The sequence below is a fragment of the Xyrauchen texanus genome, chromosome 10, assembly GCF_025860055.1.
Source record: "Xyrauchen texanus isolate HMW12.3.18 chromosome 10, RBS_HiC_50CHRs, whole genome shotgun sequence".
Lineage (NCBI taxonomy): Eukaryota > Metazoa > Chordata > Actinopteri > Cypriniformes > Catostomidae > Xyrauchen > Xyrauchen texanus.
Window position 1 is genome coordinate 18,192,857 of NC_068285.1, and position 25,421 is coordinate 18,218,277.

Consider the following 25,421-nt stretch of genomic DNA (forward strand, 5'->3'; position numbering starts at 1 on the left):
GTGAGACTGATACATTTTGGAATACCATTTAAATAAATTTTAATAACATTAACCTTCCCAATCATAGATATATGTAATGATGCCCACCTGCCCACATCACTCGAAAATGTTTTTATTAAGGGGTCAAAATTAACTCTAACTAAATCAGACTTAGACTTTATTACCAGAATTGCTGGGAATAAAATGCCCAAATACTTAATTTAAAAAAAATGTTTGGGCCACTGGAAGGAAGCTGGTTGGAAAGCCGTTACTGGGCAGTATACTGTCAGAGCCAAAGCTTCGGATTTAGACCAATTATCTCTGTATCCTGAGAACTTAGAAAAGGAATTAATAATTCTGTGGAGGCAAGGCATAGATCTAGTCAGGGTCAGAGACGAATATCAAAAATATGATTTGCGTAAAGCAGAAGCTAATGAGCCATACCTACCGCCACCACCTCTGGAAAATCATCTTACCTTCTTATCGCAGCTGCTAATGGTTCCAGGGCAAGACAGAACAATAATGGGGAAAGAGGGCAACCCTGCCGGGTACCCCTATCCAGAGTAAAATAATTTGAAATTAATCAATTTGTTTGTACCGCTGCTACAGGGTGTCTGTAACGAAACTTAATCCATACAATGAAAGTATTCCCAAACCCATATATTTCCAAAATTGTAAAAAAATGATCACGTTCTACCATATCAAATGCCTTTTCAGCGTCAAGTGAGATGGCCGTGACCGGAGTCTGATCATTCGCCACTGACCACATAATATTGATGAGACACCTAATATTATCAAAAGAGCTGAAGCCCCGAATAAACTCCATCTGATCTAAGAGATGTCATAACTTTACTTAATTAGTTACCCCAAATTTTTGACAATATTTTAACATCAAGCTGGATCAGGGAAACTGGATGATAACTATTACACTCAATTGGATATTTGTCTTTTTTAATAATCAGACTGATCCGGGCTTGTGTCATGGTTGGTGGAAGAATTCCATTCTTTAATGATTCTGTATAAACTTCTAGCAAAAGTGGGGCTAATTCTGTAGCATAAGATCTAAAAAACTCAGCAGATAAGCCATCTGGCCCCGGAGCTTTGCCTGTAGGCAAGGCCTTAATTACCTCGTCAAGCTCTTCCAAGGTTATCTCAGAATCTAGATAATTTTTTTGCTCAGATGTCAGTTTAGGGAGTTATATTGGTTCCACAAAATTTCTAATAACTTCATCAGTAGACGAAGATGTGGAACTATAGAGATCAAGATAGAATACTTTAAAAGGATTATTAATATCAATGGACGAAGTAAACATTTCACCACCAGCAGAATTCATTGAGGGAATGGTAGAAAAATACTCTTTCTGCTTTATATATCTAGCCAAAAGCTTTCCTGCTTTGTCCCCAACTCAAAGTATGACTGTCTTGCCCTGAATAGCCAAAACTCCACCTTCCATTACAAAATAGTGTTATAACTGTATTTCAATTGGGTCAATTCTCTGAGGCCATCAGATGACATTCGATGCTTCAGCTCTGCCTCGGCACTTTTAATATTCCCTTCCAAATCCACGAGTTCTCGTGCTTTGGATTTTTTGATGAATGAGGCATACTGTATGATCTGACCCCTAAGAACTGCCTTAAATGCCTCCCAAGCCATGCCCACAGAGCACACTGTGGACCAGTTGGTCTCCATATAAACACTGATTTCAGCCTTTAACATTTGTTGGAAATCAGGATTTTGTAAAAGGGATCCATAAAAGTATCGACTATATGATTTATTTTTCTCCAAATATGACAACACCTCTAAACTCACCAGGGCATGATCTGAGACTAAGATGTTCCCAAATTGAGAAATGAGGGACTTAGATCTATTCTAGAATAAATCTTATGGACTGATGAAAAACCAGATGGGTTCAAAAGTCTGTAAGACCAAGATTTTTACACATCCTGTGAAGCGTTTTTACACATCCTTGTGAAGTGTGTGAGGCTTACACACTTTTGCTTCACTATGATCAAGGACTGATTCCATCAATATATTAAAGTATCTTCCCAATATTATATCAGGAGGGGTGCCAGGGGTTGCAACATCCCTTCAAGATCTATAAAAAACTCTGATCATTGGCGTTAGGTGTGTAAATATTACCTAAAATCAACCTTTGCCCCTGAAAGTCTGCTAAAACTATAATGACTAAATGTATCTTTAATCTATTTGACACATTTGAATTGTAGATGTTTACTTGTCAATGTAATGACTCCCGGCTCTTAGTTCAGCCAGCTCTAAGGAAAACATGTCCACCCCATATCTTCCCAAAAGTTGAATCTTCCTACGGGGAAAGATGCATTTCTTGAAGAAACTCTATATCAAATTTTTTTCATTTAAGAAAATAAATAACCTTCCTTCTTTTTATGGGGTGCCCCAACCCATTCACATTCCATGTGGAGAGAGACAATCCACTCATATCAACATTTGACATTTTGACATGTTAGAAAAAATTTATTGTTTGTCAAAAATACATTTATATAGACCACATTCCAACATAACTGCAACAGACAAACCCCAAACTTCCCCTTTACCAAACAAACAGAAAAAAGAAAAAGTGCACATTAACAACAGTGCAGATTTAGGTCCATTACTCTAAACTCAAACAGTCCATGTACACCCATCAGAGACTCCACCGACAACTTTGCCATCAGTTTGCTCAAGGTGTTTCTATACAAATTTTGTGAGACAGAATTAATTAACAAAAGGAAATCTATAACACAAACTCCAGCCAATAGGCAGAATAAACACAAAGAACATATAGATTCATTCTCAAGACTGTCCCGAAGTCAAGGGACAATCAAGCACAAAAACAAACAAACAAAAAAACAGCCGTTCAGTTTCCTAGGACAGTCAAACAAGTGCTCAGTGAGCCAGCTGTTCATGAGTGCAGCAGATGACCTAATCCTTCCAATGTCCAAAGGAGTGTTATTCCACAAAACAAACTCCAGCCACTAGTTGGAACCAGCACAAACATAAACAAAACAGGTGCCCTGTTTCCTCGGACAGTCAAGTGAATGTTCAGTGAGTCCCACTAGGCAGCAACATGAAAATCACAAAATGACTTACCCCATTGTCTCTATGAAAGACAATGCTTGCTGTGGGTATGTAAATATTTTGTGTCCATTCTTAGTATCCATTCTCAATTTGTCTCAATTCAGCGTCAAGTGAGATGGCCGTGACCGGAGTCTGATCATTCGCCACTGACCACATAATATTGATGAGACACCTAATATTATCAAAAGAGCTGAAGCCCCGAATAAACTCCATCTGATCTAAGAGATGTCATAACTTTACTTAATTAGTTACCCCAAATTTTTGACAATATTTTAACATCAAGCTGGATCAGGGAAACTGGATGATAACTATTACACTCAATTGGATATTTGTCTTTTTTAATAATCAGACTGATCCGGGCTTGTGTCATGGTTGGTGGAAGAATTCCATTCTTTAATGATTCTGTATAAACTTCTAGCAAAAGTGGGGCTAATTCTGTAGCATAAGATCTAAAAAACTCAGCAGATAAGCCATCTGGCCCCGGAGCTTTGCCTGTAGGCAAGGCCTTAATTACCTCGTCAAGCTCTTCCAAGGTTATCTCAGAATCTAGATAATTTTTTTGCTCAGATGTCAGTTTAGGGAGTTATATTGGTTCCACAAAATTTCTAATAACTTCATCAGTAGACGAAGATGTGGAACTATAGAGATCAAGATAGAATACTTTAAAAGGATTATTAATATCAATGGATCGAAGTAAACATTTCACCACCAGCAGAATTCATTGAGGGAATGGTAGAAAAATACTCTTTCTGCTTTATATATCTAGCCAAAAGCTTTCCTGCTTTGTCCCCAACTCAAAGTATGACTGTCTTGCCCTGAATAGCCAAAACTCCACCTTCCATTACAAAATAGTGTTATAACTGTATTTCAATTGGGTCAATTCTCTGAGGCCATCAGATGACATTCGATGCTTCAGCTCTGCCTCGGCACTTTTAATATTCCTTCCAAATCCACGAGTTCTCGTGCTTTGGATTTTTGATGAATGAGGCATACTGTATGATCTGACCCCTAAGAACTGCCTTAAATGCCTCCCAAGCCATGCCCACAGAGCACACTGTGGACCAGTTGGTCTCCATATAAACACTGATTTCAGCCTTTAACATTTGTTGGAAATCAGGATTTTGTAAAAGGGATCCATAAAAGTATCGACTATATGATTTATTTTTCTCCAAATATGACAACACCTCTAAACTCACCAGGGCATGATCTGAGACTAAGATGTTCCCAAATTGAGAAATGAGGGACTTAGATCTATTCTAGAATAAATCTTATGGACTGATGAAAAACCAGATGGGTTCAAAAGTCTGTAAGACCAAGATTTTTACACATCCTGTGAAGCGTTTTTACACATCCTTGTGAAGTGTGTGAGGCTTACACACTTTTGCTTCACTATGATCAAGGACTGATTCCATCAATATATTAAAGTATCTTCCCAATATTATATCAGGAGGGGTGCCAGGGGGTTGCAACATCCCTTCAAGATCTATAAAAAACTCTGATCATTGGCGTTAGGTGTGTAAATATTACCTAAAATCAACCTTTGCCCCTGAAAGTCTGCTAAAACTATAATGACTAAATGTATCTTTAATCTATTTGACACATTTGAATTGTAGATGTTTACTTGTCAATGTAATGACTCCCCGGCTCTTAGTTCAGCCAGCTCTAAGGAAAACATGTCCACCCCATATCTTCCCAAAAGTTGAATCTTCCTGCGGGGAAAGATGCATTTCTTGAAGAAACTCTATATCAAATTTTTTTCATTTAAGAAAATAAATAACCTTCCTTCTTTTTATGGGGTGCCCCAACCCATTCACATTCCATGTGGAGAGAGACAATCCACTCATATCAACATTTGACATTTTGACATGTTAGAAAAAATTTATTGTTTGTCAAAAATACATTTATATAGACCACATTCCAACATAACTGCAACAGACAAACCCCAAACTTCCCCCTTTACCAAACAAACAGAAAAAAGAAAAAGTGCACATTAACAACAGTGCAGATTTGCGTCCATTACTCTAAACTCAAACAGTCCATGTACACCCATCAGAGACTCCACGACAACTTTGCCATCAGTTTGCTCAAGGTGTTTCTATACAAATTTTGTGAGACAGAATTAATTAACAAAAGGAAATCTATAACACAAACTCCAGCCAATAGGCAGAATAAACACAAAGAACATATAGATTCATTCTCAAGACTGTCCCGAAGTCAAGGGACAATCAAGCACAAAAAACAAACAAACAAAAAAACAGCCGTTCAGTTTCCTAGGACAGTCAAACAAGTGCTCAGTGAGCCAGCTGTTCATGAGTGCAGCAGATGACCTAATCCTTCCAATGTCCAAAGGAGTGTTATTCCACAAAACAAACTCCAGCCACTAGTTGGAACCAGCACAAACATAAACAAAACAGGTGCCCTGTTTCCTCGGACAGTCAAGTGAATGTTCAGTGAGTCCCACTAGGCAGCAACATGAAAATCACAAAATGACTTACCCCATTGTCTCTATGAAAGACAATGCTTGCTGTGGGTATGTAAATATTTTGTGTCCATTCTTAGTATCCATTCTCAATTTGTCTGGAAACATTAGTGCAAAAGCGACCTTCCGTTGATGTAAGAGATTCTTTCATTCCTTGAATCAATCACGTTTCTCTCTTGTCGAATTTGCAAAGTCTGGGAACAAGAAAATGTAGTGGTTCTTCCAAGATAGAATTCCTTTACTCCTTGCCTCAAATGATCTCAGAAATGTTTCTAATTGCTCAGGGCCTGTCTCCTTCAGCGGATCTCAGAGCCAGAACTCTGTAAGCTCACTCAATTTCCAGCTTATGGCCTGTTATGTTGAGCAGACTCAGAAAGAGCTCGTCTAGGAATTTTACCATATCTCTGCCTTCCTCATGCTCAGGGATTCCAACAATTCGGACGTTGTTTCACTGATTACGATTCTCAAGGTCTTCCAGCTTTTCCCGAATGTGTTCCAAATCTACTTTTCTGTCTCGTCAATTCCCACTGACTCGTGTAGCTTGGCATGCTTTTAGTGGAGATGATTAGGAAGTTTGAAGTGACAGCCACCCGATCTGTCTGCTCTTCAACTTTCCTATCTATATAGCCATTCATATTCATGATGCGCCAGTGCATTTTACTTTATTGCAAAGATGAACTTCACCCTCACTGGCAGCTGACGGAGAGAGATTACTCTGGCCCACTGACAGTCAAGTGGCAGTTGGCATGCTAAATCAGAACATGGACAGCACCCATGAAAGTGAAGCTCACAGACTTGTAAAAACACCTCTCCACATCACTTTGGGCATTAAGAGGATTGTTTGCCTGATAATACATCTCATAAAAAAGTATGCATTCGAGCAAGCCTGTTAAAGTAAGGTGAGACGTGGCACCCGATACCCCTTAATGGTTCTTGTCGACTGGCTTGACGTGTACTGTGGACTGCAGAAAAACTTGTTTGGGATGATGATGGTAATGTTCTTGCGTGTTCAAAGCCTGAATGTGTGTGAGAAATGTACTCTCCACAAGCAAGACGGCAGTTAACCTTTAAACAGATGGATAATTCCAAACAGCACTGTAAAATTAATAGACTCTAAACACTGCCGCTCAAAGCAGCCAGCCATGTCATCCCGAGCATTCATACATCATTCCAAGCCAGCATCTGTCTGTGACAGTTATGGGACGTGTGCTTTTGAGGAATAAAAATTGCTTACGGTGAAAATGTTTATGAATCTCAAGTACATGCCGAGCATACCTGAGCATGAGTAGGGCCATCACGCCACTGAGCGATGTATCGCTCCACTCAAGAGGAACACCAGGAAGAGTTCTCAAAGCGTAGCACTTAGATGGCTCTATGTAGGGGAAAGAGGAAGGTTACTAAGCAAGTAAATAACATTTAATCTAAACATACTGTATACAAAAACCTGTCCACAAACCTCTAGTGAAATCAAAGTAAAAAGTATTTCCAAAAGTATTTGAATTTTTCAACCTTACCCATTACTAAAAGGTGTATAAAATCAAGCATACAGCCATACAATTTTGACAAGTATTTTCAGAAGAATAGGGTATACCAAAAAGCTCAGGGATTTTTTTTATGCCACTATCGTCTTCAAGGTTCCCTTTTGGTTGGTTGTTTCCACTGCCTCCAACCATGTTCCAACTTCTATTAGAAAGCCTTCAGAGAAGCGTAGAGGCAGATATTGCATCAAAACAGAGGACAACCTTCTTGTTAATGTATATGGTTTTGAAATGAAAGTGCAAAAAGCACATATAAGTGTGGTGTTTGGTTGTTCACAAACTTTTGGCCATGCATTGTATACATATACAGTGTTTGAGTACTATTCTTCAAACCTCTAGTAAAATCACCCTGGAGTGCAAAGTAATCGGATACTGAAAAAGGAAGTTGGCGACATTGAACATCCATGGAGGAGAATTATCGTAGGCATCATAAACCTTTATGACCACACAGAGCTGGTATGAGCTGCCTAAAGCATCACTTCTATCGCAGCTTGTCCAAGTGAATTCCACTCAGCACCACTGGTGTGACATTAGCTCATTCTGTGTGTAGCTAACTACCGTTTAACAGATGGAGTCCATACACTGCGTCAAACACAACCCCAGGCCGATTTAGTAAGTTAGAGTAATCAATGAGCTCCATTGGTGCAGTATGTGGGATTTCCCCATCGGTTTGGCCTTGTCAACCTCACTGCGGTCAGTGCAGGACCCCAGCTACCCCAATAAGCCCCTCAGCCAGCCTAATCTTGTTATTACAGCTAAGATAAGGATTAACGCCTCTGCAGGGGAGGCAGCCAGCAATATGACCTCTGATATGCATAATGCATGGATGGACTGATGGATGAGGCCCGTAAAATACCTACAGAGCAGTACTGCTGCATATATTAGCACTGAGCTGGAAAACAGGAATAGTATCTTTGACCTTTGATCGATTGTGCATGGATGCAACTTGAAAGGTAATGTACTGTTTGCAAAAGTAGAACTCTCGTTTCACGAGAAGACATGTCTCAAGTACAATTGAGTTTGATTGTTGGTAATAGAATTATGGATCACCCATGATAGGTTGGGGTATCGAAACGTGCAGTGCAACGATTGGTATACAACCTCTATTTTCAACCACCGACAACTTCAGACCTGACATTCCAAAAACAGGATATATGAAAACCATGTTAGTTTGTAAAAAAAAAGGAAAGTACACAAACTTTTAATTAGCCTGTGCATTTGACAGATACTTTTATCCAAAGAAACACACACAGTGTCCTACTCAGATGCACTGCAATGGTATTCCAGTGAAAAGCAATCTGTCCGCAATGAATGCGATAAAGCTGTATGTCACAGCACAATCAAAGTCAGTCAGAACATATTTGATGTTTCATGTGGATTTGTTTACTAATGACAGTTCACAGTGGGTGGGGCTACCTGGCAAGACAATACAGTAATAGAAACCAAACAAAACTTGAATTAACCAGATATCTTTAATTGCATGTCTCTGTATTGTGTCACATTAGGATACAGTATTACAGTGCATTTGAGGTATACAGTACATTCTATCAGTGCATCAATTTCCTAGGAATCACCCCTTGACCTTGGAATTCCAAGCCCAATGCTCTTCCAGTTGAGCTATAAAAAAGTTGAGACTTTTCCAACAAACTGCAATGGCAGTGCTATAATTGTTTGAAGTCTCTAACTTGTCAGAAGGTGAGTTGCGTTCAAGCTTTATTAGAAGAAGAAACTCAGGTATGTTCCTTCAGGAAAGTGAAGCATTGCTCCGGCAGGAATGGCAAACCCAGCCCATTCCATGTAATAAGAAGGCAGCCATTGAGGGACCACTCCAGCTCTCTGGATGAATTTCTTCCCCTTATCTGTCTCTTCTTGCATTTCCCCAACCCAGTGTCCCCTGTTCTCCATGGACCACTGACAGCATGCCTGCACACAAATGTGGTGTTACCTTCAAATTATGCAGGAGCGACTCATGCGCGTTCGTGGGTTGGCTGCACACCGCTCGACATGTGTCAGGGCAGCCACGTCTCCGCTGAGCTAATGATGCTACACTGGACAGCCCACTGTCCTTCTGAGGGTGTATGTGTGTATGAGCATGTGAGCCCAGACGTGACATCATCAGAGGAGACCCTACATCTGATTAAAACAAAACCAAACCAGAGAAAGCACATTGTGGAGGGGGAGGGGGGGTGAATTGTGTAGAATACAGTTTTGAGTGTTTGACCTGCAACACAACAAGGGAAAAAAAACAACAGACATCTTGCAAGGCAGGATGTTGTGTGAACTTTTCTGTATTTTGTCCAGAGAAAAACTAGATTGAAGCCAAAAAAAAAAAGGCAACAACCGGCCGCACACTGGACAAGAAGCGCCATGGAGTGTCACGGGTAGGACATGGTACTGGCATGTCGATGTGATTCAGGTGACAGATGGTACACACAAAAGTTACCCAAGGTTTTTCCCATCTTCAAGAATGAACAAATTGACGATGAGTTTGCAGGTTAGTGCATGAAACTGGTATAACAATATAACCTGAACGATTGTGACGTTTATAATTCGATTTCTCTATCGTAGCCTTGAAAGGGCTTCATTCAAGCTGTCAGACACTAAAATACATACTCTTAACAGAAAATACATTGTCTAGGCAATATGAAAGACACAATATATAATGCAGTGATGGCTGGAGTAAATAATCTATGTTCCTCAATAAAGATTTGGGTCGAGTTTAACGTAAAACTATTTCAGTTACAATTTGTGGTGTGGCAGAAATTTGAGCAGCCTCCGGAGTCGTAGCTGGACGCCATCGACAGACGCTGAGCAGTGGCACCGGTGTGCGTACTTTCATAGAAAATAATTGTTTCGAATTTTAGAATGTGCCATGTGGTCCGTCGGATGCGTCTGGTGTGCGACCCCCTCAAGAGTGTGGCCAAAGTTAAAGTTCACACTTTCAGAACAGTCAATCTGAAATGAAAGGACTAATTGTCAAATTAGCTAGGGTCTTGGTAGCCATTTTTACTTGTCCAAAAATGTTCCACACCTTTTTAAAATAAAATGTTTGTTTTTTTGTTTGTTTGTTTTATTGTCATAGTTTTTAGTTTATTTATTTTGCTTGTTCACAGTTATTACATTAGATTAGATTAGAAAATTTTAATAAAAACATTAATTCAATAGAATTATAAAACTACATTACTGTTGCAATCTTTTTTTAAATGATAGCCTACTGATTTAAATTTCACATATCTTAAGTAAACAAAACACATATTGTTTATTTTCTGAAAGTAGCTTATTGATAACTTCAGTTCAGAGAGTCAAATATTAATTCAGAAACTGCAGTTAGTCATTCAGTGAAGATTTAATTGAAGATTTAATGAGAAGATTTAATGAGTGTGTGAGTATTTTAAACTATGCATTAAAAGAATCGGTTCAAAAGAGTCTGGTTGCACTGTTTTTTACTGTTTGCAGCCATGCTGAGTACAACTCAATACAATAAAAATAAAAAGTTTTTTTCTTCCCATTATTCTGTGATACTTGTTTTGTTTTCATTAAACGTTTTATCTAATTGCATTCAACAAGACTGCAGGATTACAACTTGTGTTAATTTTCTTTACAATGCAATTGATTTTGCTTTGGATTCAGTAGACAAGTGTTTGTTTCAAACTTTTAACATTTAATGAAAGATGTAAACATAAGTCATATAAACCATAATACCCTTATTGTAATGCCATTCTATCATTTTAGTCTTTTACTTGCTGCTGATGAATAGTGTATTGTATGTAAAGTAAAGAGAAAAAAACATTTTACACTTACCAGTTTAGCAAGGAGACAAACAAATGTGTTCAGCCTGTCAAAACTTCTGAGAAGAAATTCAACTAAATTTGAGAGAACAATCACACAACAACAAAGATGGTTACTTTTTCTCAGCTGCTCAGGATGTCAGGGAGTAAAAATATTAAACGTTTCACCAATATATATGTTCATGGAAGCATGTAGTGCTCATTAATTCACAGAGATTTCTCTCTTTCACTCCCTCCCTTCTTTGTTCTCACTCTGCATTGCTCGCTGTCTTTTCTCTACATTATTTGAATCTGAAATTGCACACAAATCCCACAGCAACATTTGCAGAAGCTTTTGTTTCACAATGCATTGCAATCTAGCAAAAATCACGGTGGGCTGACAAAATTCAATCATTCACCGTTGAGTGAATGGCAAAAATCACTCTCAGCTCAGCTGCATACAGATATTTTAACAGAAGGCCAAGAATTGTAAGCACTTTTTACAATTCCGATTAAATGCCAACCCTTCAATGTAAAAGGAGGAATAGTGCACAAGATAAATACAATTATTAAGGCAAAGGTATACTAGATTGATGTTAACCATACAGTCACTTTACAAGGTGTTGCAAAACTTGTCTTATAGGAGGAAATCGTGGGGGGGTTGGATATTTTATCTGAGGGTTGTCCCCCCTAAAATATCATTAAAATATGTGTATTGTAAATAATATAATGATATATTCTAAAAATAATTGTTTAAGAAATAAATTAATACAAATGCAAATGGGGCAACAACAAAGAACCCCTTCAAAAATTGCTCTTGAGAATTGTTATGTTTATTGTCCCCCCCAACATTTTGATGAAATTTTCACCCCTGCTTACAAAGCATAAAGTCTGATACACTTTGTAGCTTATTCTGGCTAAAAACTGACCAATTAGACAGACATTGTCCGTCTTTACGCTTACATGATATGAAACTATATAATGTTGTGAATCAAAATTGTACAGAGACCATTTAGCTGAGACAGACCACTTAATTAATTAAAGTGAATGGGAGAAACTGGAACACAAATTCAGTGAGTTGATCCTTCCTCTACAGTAAGTGTTCTATGAAGCAGCCTTCAATCTTGCAAGCACAAATTTGTTTCCTTATGACTCTGTGCACTCTGACTCCCAGAAACAGATGCAGCCAGCCAATCAGATTGGAGCTGGCAGCTTTGAGAAAGCTCTTGCTATTTGTTTTTTGTGTGTGCGTGTGTGTGTGTGTGTGTGTGTGTGTGTGTGTGTGTGTGTGTGTGTGTGTGTGTGTGTGTGTGTGTGTGTGTGTGTGTGTGTGTGTGTGTGTGTGTGAGAGAGAGCGTATTTTTCACTTTGTGGGTACAAAATGTCCCCATAAGGATAGTAAAACCTGACATTTTTGACGTTGTGGGGACAATTTGTTGGTTCCCATGAGGAAAACAGCTTATAAATCATACTAAATTATGTTTTTACAAATTTTTTAAAATACAGAAAGTTTTCTGTGAGGGTTAGGTTTAGGGGTAGGGTTAGGGGATAGAATATAAAGTTATACAGTATAAAAACCATTATGTCTATGGAAAGTCCTACACAGAATGAAATATGATCCATTTTATTCAGTGTCTTTCTTCATACATTCAGCTTCAATTTGCCTATGGATAAGATGTTGGTCTGCCTAAGCTGCTTTAAAACTTGTGCTTCTTGATCTGCTACCCAACTTGACATATCCAACACTGGGGTTGACGCTCTTAACCTCTGTATAAAGAAAAAGTCAGAGAAGACCAGCACTTGGGGGCAGGTTTTAGCCCAGGCTGTGGTGGTGACACTCCTCCCTTCTGCTTTATGTCTGGTGCAATAGCATTATGAGTGGATAGGACTAAAGCATAGCCAGTCCTCTCTGCTCTCCTTGAGTGATGAGCAACAGAATAGACAGGCTGTCACAGTTCACCTGTAGAACTGGCAGCCAAGTCTATCACAGGGCTGAGCCTTCAGTGAGATTAAAAACACTGCATCCATTAGGCCCAGTGTCAGCCGTCATTATTCTATAAAGAAGCGATTTTGTCACATCTCCATTCTTCAGGCCGCTATCCGCACGCAGATGAATAAGCGGGATGTTCCATCTCCAAACACGGTTCACTTTTGACAGAAACATAACCATTTGTGATGCCTCATACCCAACATTTCACATATCCATTGGGAAGGAAGCATCAAATAAGTGTTAATGCAATGATATCACAGTCCATCCCCTGATGGGACTCAAAGTTTTGAGCCATATTTATTCTTCAAAATGTATGTTTTGTCCTTGAGCTGCCAATCAAACAGACTCACAATTTATTCTGCCACATGCATTTATCTGACAGCCATTTGTTTTCCTTCAGTGTTCAACTGCGATTCAATTTTACACACTGCTTTGTAGTTTGACAGCTGTCCTTTCACAGGAACACAGGCCTGATTGCGGATAGCTTAAGAATAACAAATCCCCTCTCAAAATAGTCAGTTCAGCGGGTGGTAAATTAGTTTTTAAAGGCTTAAAACATTTAAAATTTAAAGGAGGAACACCTTTATATGTCATTGTTGTTGCACTTCAAACTGTGTTTTCAGAACTGTGCATTTGAACTTGAATTTATTGATGAGGACTCAAGGAAGCATAATTTGGGGTGAATCTTATTAAGACCAGTGTTTCCCAACCACTGTGCCGTGGCACACTAGTGTGCCATGAAAGATTGTCAGGTGTGCCGTGGAAAATTATCAAATTCCACAATATAAATAAATGCATGAAAAAATTACAATAATTTCAGTTATCCAAACTCCTCACTTTATGGAGAAATTCGCCATTTTGAAACCATAATTGGTCACTTTGTGATTGTCAAGAGCAATGATTAATGTGCAAAAGTGAGTGAAATTTATACGCGTTAAGGGTTTTTCACGTGACTCGCGTCAGCGCTGCAGATTACATTGAAGTATATGAAGTGATGCCACACCAAAGTGTTTTTCACACACATGTTTTTGCTTCACAAATAATGTCTTTGAGAGTACTAAGCAACAATAAATATTTAAAAACTGTCCAAATTTTGAAGAGGCTTTGAATGTTTAATTTATTTTAATTAAATATTACCTTATAATTTACGAAAATCAAAGCCCCAGTTATTGAACTAATTCAATAAGACGCTTCGACCTGGACATAAACAAGTAATTTTATTTATTGTGCACACCTCCCTGAGTGTGAGTGTGTGTATGTCTGTCTATGTGTGGCCCTGCGATGGACTGGCGACTAGTCCAGGGTGTCCCCCGCCTTTCGCCCAATGTTAGCTGGGATAGGCTCCAGCCCCCCGCGACCCTGTACACAGGATAAGCGGTTGACGATGGATGGATGGATGGTGCACACCTCCCACTTTTTTGTGTGGCAAAGTCGTAAAATCGCCCCTCTGTGAAGCTTTCTGCAACTCTTGTCATGTGGAGGGCAATGAGGTGCTTGACGCTGTGTTCAGCCTACAGAACCAAATTTAAATTGTCACGAGAAGTCGTCAGTCCGACACAAAGATGCAAATTCTAATGACAATTGCCTCAGCATCAGTCTCCTTTGATGCGTTTCAACTGGTCGACGGACACGCCGGCGCGTCCTGCTGGATATTTTCGTCATTACAGCAGAGCTGATATCAGATGCAAAGGATATTGCCACTGTTGGTCGCCGGAAGTGCATGCTTTGCAAAGTACAGCACGGTAAAAGGCAGGTCACACCTTGGAAATGCCAGGCATGTGATGTTCACTCTTAGTTGAACAGGAACTGTTTTCAAAAATGGCATGAAGGCATGTAGCTGTATTCTCATCTGTGTGCTGTGAACTGTTCACTTCAATGTTGACAATACTTATGTGCAATACCATGTGAGCTAGCAGGCTACGCATAGGTGGATGAGTGGGCTCATACAAACATCCACCTTCGGTAATACTCTTGTCTTTCCCTATGTGCACTGGACACTCATTATTTTTCTTTCATCTTGCACTGTCCCTGTTTGCACTTTTGCCCTGAATGTCTTTTTTACCACTGCTCTGTGTTGTTTGATGTGTAAATCATTTAATCAAAGAATCTTGAAGAAAAATTTACACTGTTTTCAACATTATAATACATGTTTCAAATAAATGCAGCCTTGCTTAGCAGAAGGGACTTTTTTTTTTTTTTTCAAATATTACAAAATCTTACCCATCTAAAACTTTTAATTGGTAGTGTAGGTCTAAAAATGTTAAGTAAAGTCTTTATGTAATGAAAATGTATAGTCAGATTACTTATTTTAACTTATACTTGATTTTGATCATTAAGTCTCCTCACATTCATTCTCTTTCTGTCACATTCCTCATTGATAGGCCCAGGGGAGGGTCTTTTGTCAAAAGGTGTGGATCACAATGTATATTCATGATAGTTCACGCCTCCTCGCATATTACCTTTCTAACAATAACAGTGTAATATAAAAATTAAAGGACTATATTGTTTTGTATGAATGAGTGATCAGGATGGTATTCACATCATTTTGTAGCAAAAACTCTAGGCTACTAGATCCAGTTCTCAAAAGGCTTGTGGTCAAATGTTTAGTATGTGTTATATGGCCTTATTTCCATTACTTACATTTTTAGTTTTTTCAAAAACCACGCATAAACATTATTTTCTCAACAATACAAACATGTACACACATGTTGCTCATATATTATTGTAGCCCAGTTTGTGCTGAATACAGTGGTATCAGACTTTAGCCATAAATATGTTTTTAAGCAACCAAAAAAGCACAAATATCAAGGCATGTCAAAACTTCTCCAGGGCCCCAAAACACCCTCAGACCCCAGAGGGTTAAAGGCAGAGATGTGAAGCATTTAATTTTCTAAAAGCATTTATATTAATTCTATTATAACTGGTGTATTATATAAGTGATAAGTGATTTAGGCACAATAAAACCATTTTTAGTGTGCATATTGTTTCTGTCTTGTCTTGAGTATTTCAGTGTTTACGTTTTGTTTCCATTCACTTCCACTGTAAGTGCCTCACCGTAACCCAGATTTTTAGAAAAGGTAGAAATTAACTTGGTGGTAATCAACATTATGCCACAAATCTGCCAATGCTATGAATGCTGTTACTTTAAACATGGTTTTACAATAAATGCACATTAAAAAATAGCTCTACGCCCCAGTAACATTTCCAGCTTTTCACAATCGTGGAAGTTTTCCATGATTCATGACAGAAGCCTGTTCACGTTTACCACTCTCCACTGTTTTCACTCGCATCAGTGCATGTTAATGTAATGTGTAGTGTATTATTTACCAAAACATTTGAATAATAATAATAATAAAAAATGGGGCTCCATAGTGCCGATTATTAACAGAGTCACGATGACCAAAGAGAACTGACATTTAAAAAACAATTGCGATGTAAACAGCCTTGAGAACCTCAATGACATGACACTCAATGTCTCAACCAGCCAATTTTAAACCAGTCTTTTTGTAAACCCATTGTAGGCAACAACCCCACTATAAAACATGGCTTCTTTCCTGAGAACTTGCATTTATGAATGTGAAATGTATCCATTAAAAGAATCAAACTTATCAAATATATGTGAGTCTTTATGATGTACAATAATACCAACCAAAACCTGTTTCCACCGTGAAGTTTCCATATGCAACATGCATAACTGAAAGCCTTCACCAGGTATTAATAAATCAATTGGCTTGGCTGATAAATTTGAAAATCAGAAATTTTGATTCCTATTCATTTACACAGTTGAAAGAAAATACAGATGGTCCTAAGCTTGTAAATCTATATATTATATTATATTATATTAGTAATGCTGATAAATCACACTTTTTCCATTATATTTACAAAAATGGCAATAATTCAGTATCTCAGCATGAGAACATTTTTATTTACTTTAATACCATTAGCAATGTTGGTACTTCGTCGGGTCACAGCTTGATGCCCAATGTAAAATCTGAGACCTGAATCCCAACAAGATGAGAGCCACTGGTTTACTGTGTCCAAATTGTGAATTTCATGTTTTTGACCAATTCAGCGGTTCATGTGTGGGTTGATGACATGTGATAAATGTCACTTGCTGGCCTTCTTAACTGTATTCTATTGTATATTCAGAAATTCTGTCATTCATGGACCATGACATGCCATTTTCCAGATTTGTTCATTATTTTCAATGTCACATGATTTCTCTCAGTAAGTGTGTAATTTCAATAGGTAAAAGTTCAATTACATTGAGGCTCTCGGTCTAATGTGTCTTTAGAGAACAGCAAACTGTTTCCAGGTAAAATTTATCATAGTCCCTCTATCAATCAATTATTTTGTGTGGCATCATATTTGTGCTTCCATCTCTGTCTGAGCGGTCGAGCGGCAGTGAAATAGTCCAAGATGATTTATTTCCTGTTTGCTTAAAGTGAAATAACAAAACATGAGACACTAGGTCAGGCTGATGAATGCACAGTGATGAGTTGCATCAGTAATGACATTGATGTTTGACATGTTGTGAAAAGATTTGTTATTCAAAATTCTGTTTTCCTCCAACCCCACATCCTGTCACAATATGACATGTCTCAGAGCAGTGCCAGAGCAAACAAAAGTGGGCATCCATCTTCACATCTAAACTACATATTTTTTGATTAATCAATAAAACGTTCTTTTCGTATTTGATGTATTTTAATTTGTCTATGAACACGTAAAATCTTGAAGCAGATTAATGAACACATTTGTTAGACTCGAGTAAGCATTCAGAAAATATGTTTTGAATTCCAAATGAATTCATGCACAAACAGAAATTTATCTCTATGCCGATTAATGTCCATAGAAGGGATGTTCTTGGCAGGGATGCATACAAGCCGATTAAATATGGGATGCTGCTTGTTTACTGCTCAAGAATTACAGTATTTGCCACTTATAGTTGCAAGATGCAAGGTGTTTACCTATTCTGTCTTTAACATTGTCTCACTTAAAGCTTTGTGTTTGCATTTGCATTTAACTGGAGATTTAAGAAACAAATGCATCCTGTGAATTGCTTTGACAACCTTTTGTTTCAGTACGTGTAAAAAATTTCTGCTGGAAGGCGGCAAGTCAATACTTTAAGAGAGACCTGGCCCTTTATCTCTGTGTGCTTCAGGACCCCAGATGTGAAAAGAAATGGAAGGCTTAATTTTATAATGCACTTTCTGCTCAGTACTTTAAAGGTGTGTTTTCAATAACAATATTGCTTTCATGTTTTTATATTGAGAATTTAAATTTATATTGAGAACTTGTGGAAAGTTCTGCTAGAACTGTGACTTGAAAAAAATGTATAGTTTTAAATCTACTTTACAGTTTGCATCTTAGCCACCCATTTATGAAACAATTCTCTGGATGACATATTTCTCTCAATTTATACACCGTAATGTTTTGATAGTTTGCACTGTTATCCCGCCACAGTGTCTTTCAAAGGAAAACCAAAAAAAATATTGCAGTAATTGAGGAAAGCTAAACTACCAGATGGAGGCTCAGGATATTCAGTATGTACCACTGGGAAATCAAAATATGCCAATTTGAGTGAGAGGATACTTTCAAATAGGGTAACTAACAAGGGGTTTGATACTGCAACTCCCCAAAAAATTTGATTGGGATTATTGTGCAAACACTACACATTTCAATAATTTGCCCCTTCTTGTTTAATTTCCCCTCAAGCCCCATGTCCACACATATAATCACTCAGTAATGGAGCTGAAAAATGTAAATCTTTTTATTTTTTCATTTGTCTGGAAACCCTGTGAATTGCACGGAGAGCACTTGTGCGAGCAAGTGAGAAAAAAAAAAAGCAAATCTGCTTAAACTGTGTCTATCTGCCGATGTTTCACTCTGCTCTGCAGGTACTCACAATGTCGCAGTTGTCATGATTGGTGTAATTTACATAGATTACGTTCAGGGACTTCACTAAGATCCTCCAAAAAAGTGGAAGGGCTGGATCAATGCTTCAGAATTGGTCATGAGAAGCCAGACATACAGGCTTTATGGGAAAAGGATTAAATCCATAATTTCTTTGCCCATTTTGGCTACATTGAGAGCACTTGCTATTTACCAGCTGGATTTGGGTCTGGAAACAGCTCTCTCATTTACATGCAAGACAGAAGAGGTAAAGCTGCATTCTTTAGCAAAGACTAACAAAGGTAAAATGGACAATAAATATTTCAACTCAAAGGAGTGCTCAGCTGAAATAATTCATGAGCAATTCAGTGCATGTTTGTAAGGCTGACGTATAAAGTTCAACAATTAAAATGCAAAATGAACGAAATTCATTGATTTCAGTTAGTTTGACTTCTTTAAACAGAGTATTATGGGATAAAGAGAAAACACATGAATGAACAAGTGGAGAGCAGCATTAATCAAGAAATGCTTCTGGTTTTATTTTACAATTAATGGACAAAAACATTTTTTTTCTTTTTTTAAATTAGGGAATAGGTGGGGATTTTCACAATGGCATGATAAAACATTGAAATGTTCTGTATTTCATGTTTTGCATTGCTTGGCTCCCCCTACCACATCATGCATCAACACAGATGCAACTCCTTCAGTCAATTCATATTAACCACATCCGAGAACTTAGTTCATTGGAAACTAAAGGATGAATTGTGGTTCTACAGCACATATACTGAATATACATCTCTGTACATATTTCCTTTTTGTTTACTATATATAAAATGAAAATATAAAAGAATGCACACCATACAAACAATGTTGAGCTGTGGCAACTGGCAAGATATGATGATGAAAATGTACACATCTTTGCTGATCTTTTAAATATATGTGCTGTATGTAAGATTTCAATGTTACAAAGTCTTTACATGTCGAAACTGATGCGAAACCATAGAAAGAGAAATAGTGGTACAAAGCATACATTTCAAATTGCTACTGTATAAAATTATATTTAACAAAAAAAAAAACACAAAAAACAACAACAACAAAAACAATTATTATTAAAAACATAAAGAAATGCCTTTGAAAAACCAAAGTGTATAATTATAGGCAGCTGCCTATTCAAGATTTTGACAAAAGTTAAAATCTTCAATATCCTTCGAGGTTTAGAAGACTCCACAAAATCTATGATGCACTGTTTTAACTTCGATGGGTTGCAAAGTTGAGTTGTTTCAAGCCAATATCTGAAATTCTGAGCTCAAATTAACAAAATAGGCCCGTCTCATTTTGTACATATTCTCATAACATTCAACACTACAGAGTGCTTTAATGATGTCTTTTTTTTATGAACAGTAAGTGTTCATAATGCAATTAATTCTATTCTATAAGTTCTTTTGCCTTTTTGTTTTAGAACATGCCCATGGATACCATGTTTGTTTCATTCCCAATTCAAAAGAGTACAAACTGTAAATTCAGTTTGAATATGAAATTACTCAAAAGAAGAAAAGGGGGAAAAAACATGCACATAACCGACACATTTTAGATAAATACAATACAAAGCAAGAGACTGAAAAACAAAGGAAAATTGAAAAATAAATCAAAACAGATCATGGTCCAGTCAGGCAGTTTCACAAGATAAGTTGGACTGAATTTGAAGGCTCATTTCAGGCGCAGTGCAGTACAGTGATGTAGTGCAATGATTCTCTATCCAGTCACTTCACTGCCACCAGCCTGCTTTCTTTAGGCCTTTTCTAACTTTTCCAGCTCAGTAACAAAGACCAGGTGGTCCTCTGGTGACTTTCCATGCGTTTTGCTGAGGTGCAGTTTTACTGCGTGCTTGCTGACAAAAGTCCTATTGCACAGTTTGCATTGAAATGTGGAATTAGAGTCCTCCTCGGTCAAGCCAAGGGCACTGAACGTCTTGTCTGTGAACATTTTTGTGACTGCTTGCTGATCTCTTATGAGGTCTATTGATAACTTGGACAGGTCCTTCAAGCTAAAGCCCAAGTGAGATTCTAAGTGGTTTATGTATGTGGAGGGAGTTCTGTACTGGGAGGCACAATCACTACATAGAAACAGTGGCTGGCCCGAGTCTATGTTCTTCAGAAACTTGGTCCCACCTGTCCGCCTGAGCTGGTACTTGACATTTGCCAACCAGTGGGAGATGGTGGTCATGGAGAGACCTGTAAACTTGCAAATATGTACTCTCTCCTGAGGACCTAGGTCTGTAATGATATACTTTCCTTCAGGGGTTTCTCGAAGGCTGGATGCAAATTGAGCCTGGAGAATGAGCAGATGCTGAGGGTTCCAGTTTGACTGCCGGCCTTTCCTCTTCTGAACAGGGCAAAGATCTTCCAAGCCATCCTCAAATGCACAGCCATCTGCATCTGACTTTTCAGATATGGAGGAAGGTGTTGATGACTTTGGCGTCAAACGACCTGTGAGGTTCTTCACCATGTCAGATATGTCCATTAACGCATTCTCCCGAAGAGGAGATGAGACTGATTCAGCCAAAGTGGATAAGATGGGCCGGGAACTGTTTGTGATGCTGCTGTTGCTGACAGTAGATGAGCAATTACTGTTGGGCCCATTGCCACTTTTGGACTTGGTCAAATCCATGGGCTGATCATCGTCATTGTCATAATATCTGTTGATAGACTCAAATTGCTTGACCTGAGCTGGACTATACATGGGTTTCTCTATCATGTTGTTGCTGATCTTGTACAGCATTGCTAGTGGATCCAGGAGTGGACTGACAGTTTTGGAGGCCTTACCCAAATGAGTGTTCATAATAGATTGCAATGCACTGAGGGGGTTGACTAAAGGCTGTTCTGGTGAGTGGTCAGTGATTATTCCTAAATTACTGCAACCATTGCTGACTGGTGTTTTGAGGACATCCATTCCATTCTTAACAGGAGTATCTGCATAGCTTTCCTTATATTCCCCTTCCCGAAGAGAAACATGCTCCAACTCTTTATCTGCTGTGCCGTTCTTTGTTGGCTTGCTAAGATCATCTGGTCTTGGCAAGTCTTTTCTGTCTTTCAGGATAGGAGAGGGCAATTCAGCAGTCAGATGTTTGGAACTGCGTTCAGTAGATTTCTCATCCCTGTCCTTCTTGGAAGGGATTTTGCCTGTTACTTTCTCCACCAGCTCCTCCATGGCTAAGACATTGCTTTTATGGTTTGGAGGTGGAGATGGGCTACTTGGGGAATGGATCAGAGCACTGGAGTCAGAGGTCAAAGATTTCAAGCTGCTGGCATTGAATGTTGGCTGAATCTGGACACTCTGAATGGCAGGGAGCGATTTCAAAGACCCTTGGAGCTGGTAGGCAGCATGAATGCTAGGATATCCACCCCAAGTTGGTGTACCTGTCTGAGCCTTACTGATTGCACTGGAGACTGTATTTTCTAATGACTTAAGAATATCTAGTCCGCCTTTAGGTGCCTCTTCAAGATCCTCCTCTCTTAGATATTTGTAATGGCTAGGCTTCTCTGTCTTTTCCATTTTCTCAGAAGGATCTTCCTTCTCTTGCTTGATTTTAATTGCTTCACTTTCCTCCATTTTCTCATCTTCAAACTCCATCCTTTCATCCATGGTTGAGGGGTGTATTGGTGAATCTGGTTGGGACTTGATAGTGGGAGCTGGTAGACGTGTTGTATTGGGTGGAAGAGGAATCGATTGGATTTTCTCTTCCACCACAGGGTCAAAGACTAACTGCTTCCCCTTTTTAGAAGCAGAGTTTGTGACTTTGAGAAAATGTCCAGTTACCATCATATGGGCAGTCAACTGTTGCAAAGTGTCATGGGAGCTCCCGCACTCCATACACTTCAGAATTTGAGCTTTTCGGGCCTCAAACTGCCAAGTATAACTTGCACCATTTTGGTAACCATAACGGTTATTAGCCGTGACATATGGGTTGGAAATCTTCGGATCTTTGGTGGGTGCAGTTTCTGCCAATGGAATACCAGGGGTGCTTGAGATGGACTCCGGTGAGCATGGAGACATCAGATCCTGGAACGCTCGCTTTTTGGTGGAGGGCACCAGCTTTGAGGCAAGAGCTGGCATTGGTTCTTTGAGAGGCACTTTCTGGTAGTGTTTCGTTTTGATCATGTGGACACTCAAGTCCTGCAGGGATTCGAATGAGTGGCCACAATACATGCATTTCAAGACTTTCTGAGCATCTTCTTTGCCCTCCATCTCCATCAGGGATCGCTTCCGTGGCTTGGACCACTTCTTGCCCCTGTCCTCCTCCTTGTCCTTATTGTCATCACGGTAATGGCCTGTTTCATTCATGTGCACTGTGAGACCAACTAGTGTGTCGTAGGCTGCACTACAGTCCTTACATCTGAACTTGCTGGCACCTGTAAACACAGGCCCATACAGCTTATTGTTTTGCCGGTACAGCTGCACTGTGCTGAAGAGACTCGGTTCAGGCATGAGGTGGTAGGGAGTATGCTGTAAGGTTTTAGCAAGAGCTGCTTGGTGCCAGTCATATGCAACACCCCCACTATTAGCACCATTGATATTTCCATTGTTGGCATTGTTTAAAGTGGTGGTTTTTGTCAAATTGCTGTTTGCTGTCACATTTGTTTTAGTGCTAGCACCAACATTGCTGCTACTGCTGGCTCCACTGCTAGCAACGTTATTTGCATGGCTGTTCACAATGCTGTTATTTCCCTTGTGGCTGCTTGGAGTACTGCTTGTAGTGCTGCTAGCACTAAACTGCTTGCTTTTCATAATGTCTCTTGTGATACTTGACCAGGAAGCATCTGAAATCAGGTTTGCATAGACAGCTTTCATCTGTGCCAGGCTGTCCTGCAAGGACAGTCCTGCATCGGTCTCCATCTCTTCGACCTCCTCTTTATCCTGGCCCTCTTTGGAGGAGGTGCTTTTGAAGTCAGCTAGGTGATCGCTGGTGTCGCTAAGGGGTGAGCCATACCCAGCATCTGGGTTGGTGCCATTGCTGAGTGGGGAGTTCTGGTAGCTCAGCTGTTCACGGCCATCGTCGTCTTCGTTGCACAGGTATTCTACATCCTGACCATCTAAGGAGAGGCCGTCATCTTGCAGGTGTTCCTCATCGATCTTGTCTGCCTTAAGCTCGTCCTCCGGCATGTAGGCTGTGAAAACAAAGCAGATGAAAAGAAATTAGATACGACAAAAGAGCCCCAAAATGTGCAAGTTCAACATGAATTGTGATGTTGAATGAGTACATTCACTATAATTTTTTTTTGTCCAAAAAGATTGTAGTGTGTCACTGCAAGAGTGCATGTGTGTGCATGCCTACATAATGATCCTAAAGAGATATTTTGTCAATAGTCCTGGCAGAGGACGAAGGTTTGCAATTATAAAGTGGCAAACATCCATATCTTGACTATGATAGATAGCACTCATCACTGCTGAGACTAACAAAGCTATCCTGTGTAACAGCTCAGCAAGGTTAAAAAGGGCGGTGAAGAGTTCTCCTTTGAAAATTGGGATTTAGAAAAAAGAAATGGTTAAAACAGGAACATTTTTAAAGGACACACTTAAGTAATGCCATACAAAATATTACACAAGTAGAATTGTGCTCCGACAGGAAAAGGGCCATACAATCACAAAGAATTTAAGCAGGATTGTTATGTGGCGGTAATTACAGACAATAACTAAGGGTATCTTTATCAAAGCAAAAGCTCTCATTTCCAAGTAATATAAAAAAAATATCCTAGTAAATAGTCGACTCATTTACAAAACATTAACTATGAACACCATATTGACTACTTTCTCATTCTCTCTCTCTCTCTCTCTCCTTTTCCCAATAGTTAGAGGGCACAGGCTGTGTGTGACATTGATCCCAGGGTTTCCCGCAGAAAATGTGTTCGTTAAGGTGGTGGTGGTGGGGGGTATTTGGAATTGCATAACTCCTGACACAAATTAAGATTCATTCAAAGCCACAGATTTCATTGCAATAAGCCTGACTATACTGTTTTAAATGTAGTAAATCACTTAATGTTACCCTTTTGTTTTGTTTTTTAACTGTTTAAATTGTATAAAATCAATGTCACATTTGAAATCGTGTGGATATTCGGGAAACATTGCATCAACATTGAAAACACCGCTGGGATATCAGCCTGCATTTTGTTCGCACAAACAGCGCAAGCGGCTCGTGACAGAACACAGGCCGACTGAATGACACTTCAATTTAAGTTGACAATCTCAAATGAAGATTGCTGAACTTCAGCTCGTCTGTGTTTTCAGATCATCCGCGCTTCTTGCGTTAGAGAGCGTGCGCGCATGATTGCCAGATACTATTGAAAAGACCGGGTAGAAAACATGTTCTTTTAACAGAAAAGCTCTGATTTGGGGTTTAAATTATTGAATTCTGGCATTAAACTGAAACGTTCCCACTTCAGACGACAAACTACGCTTGGCTACTATCTTGTTCTGCAATTCCCTTGCCTAGTAACCATAGTAACGGTGCGCACGCTTCAGCTTTCTGCTATGACGTGGAGTGCGGGATGCACTCAACGTTGCATGAATTTTTAATTAGCCTGCATTAGTAACAGTTAATTTTGTTATGGTATGAACTTAATCCTAGTAAAGGCAAAAAATATATAATACCTTTGTAACGAAATCCAAGACTTTAGTATACCAAATC

At 39.0% G+C, this 25,421-nt stretch overlaps 1 protein-coding gene across 2 annotated transcripts in view; it reads right to left on the reverse strand.

Moving 5' to 3' along the window:
* Positions 1 to 19,253: 19,253 nt before the first annotated feature.
* Positions 19,254 to 25,421, reverse strand: part of LOC127650762 (teashirt homolog 1) — a 48,959-nt gene continuing 42,791 nt past the window's right edge. For both annotated transcript variants that reach the window (XM_052136389.1, XM_052136388.1), the window contains one exon: positions 19,254 to 23,904. In XM_052136389.1, coding sequence (XP_051992349.1) covers positions 20,528 to 23,904 — 3,377 coding nt within the window. In that variant the 3' untranslated portion in view covers positions 19,254 to 20,527. The remainder of the gene's footprint in view (positions 23,905 to 25,421) is intronic.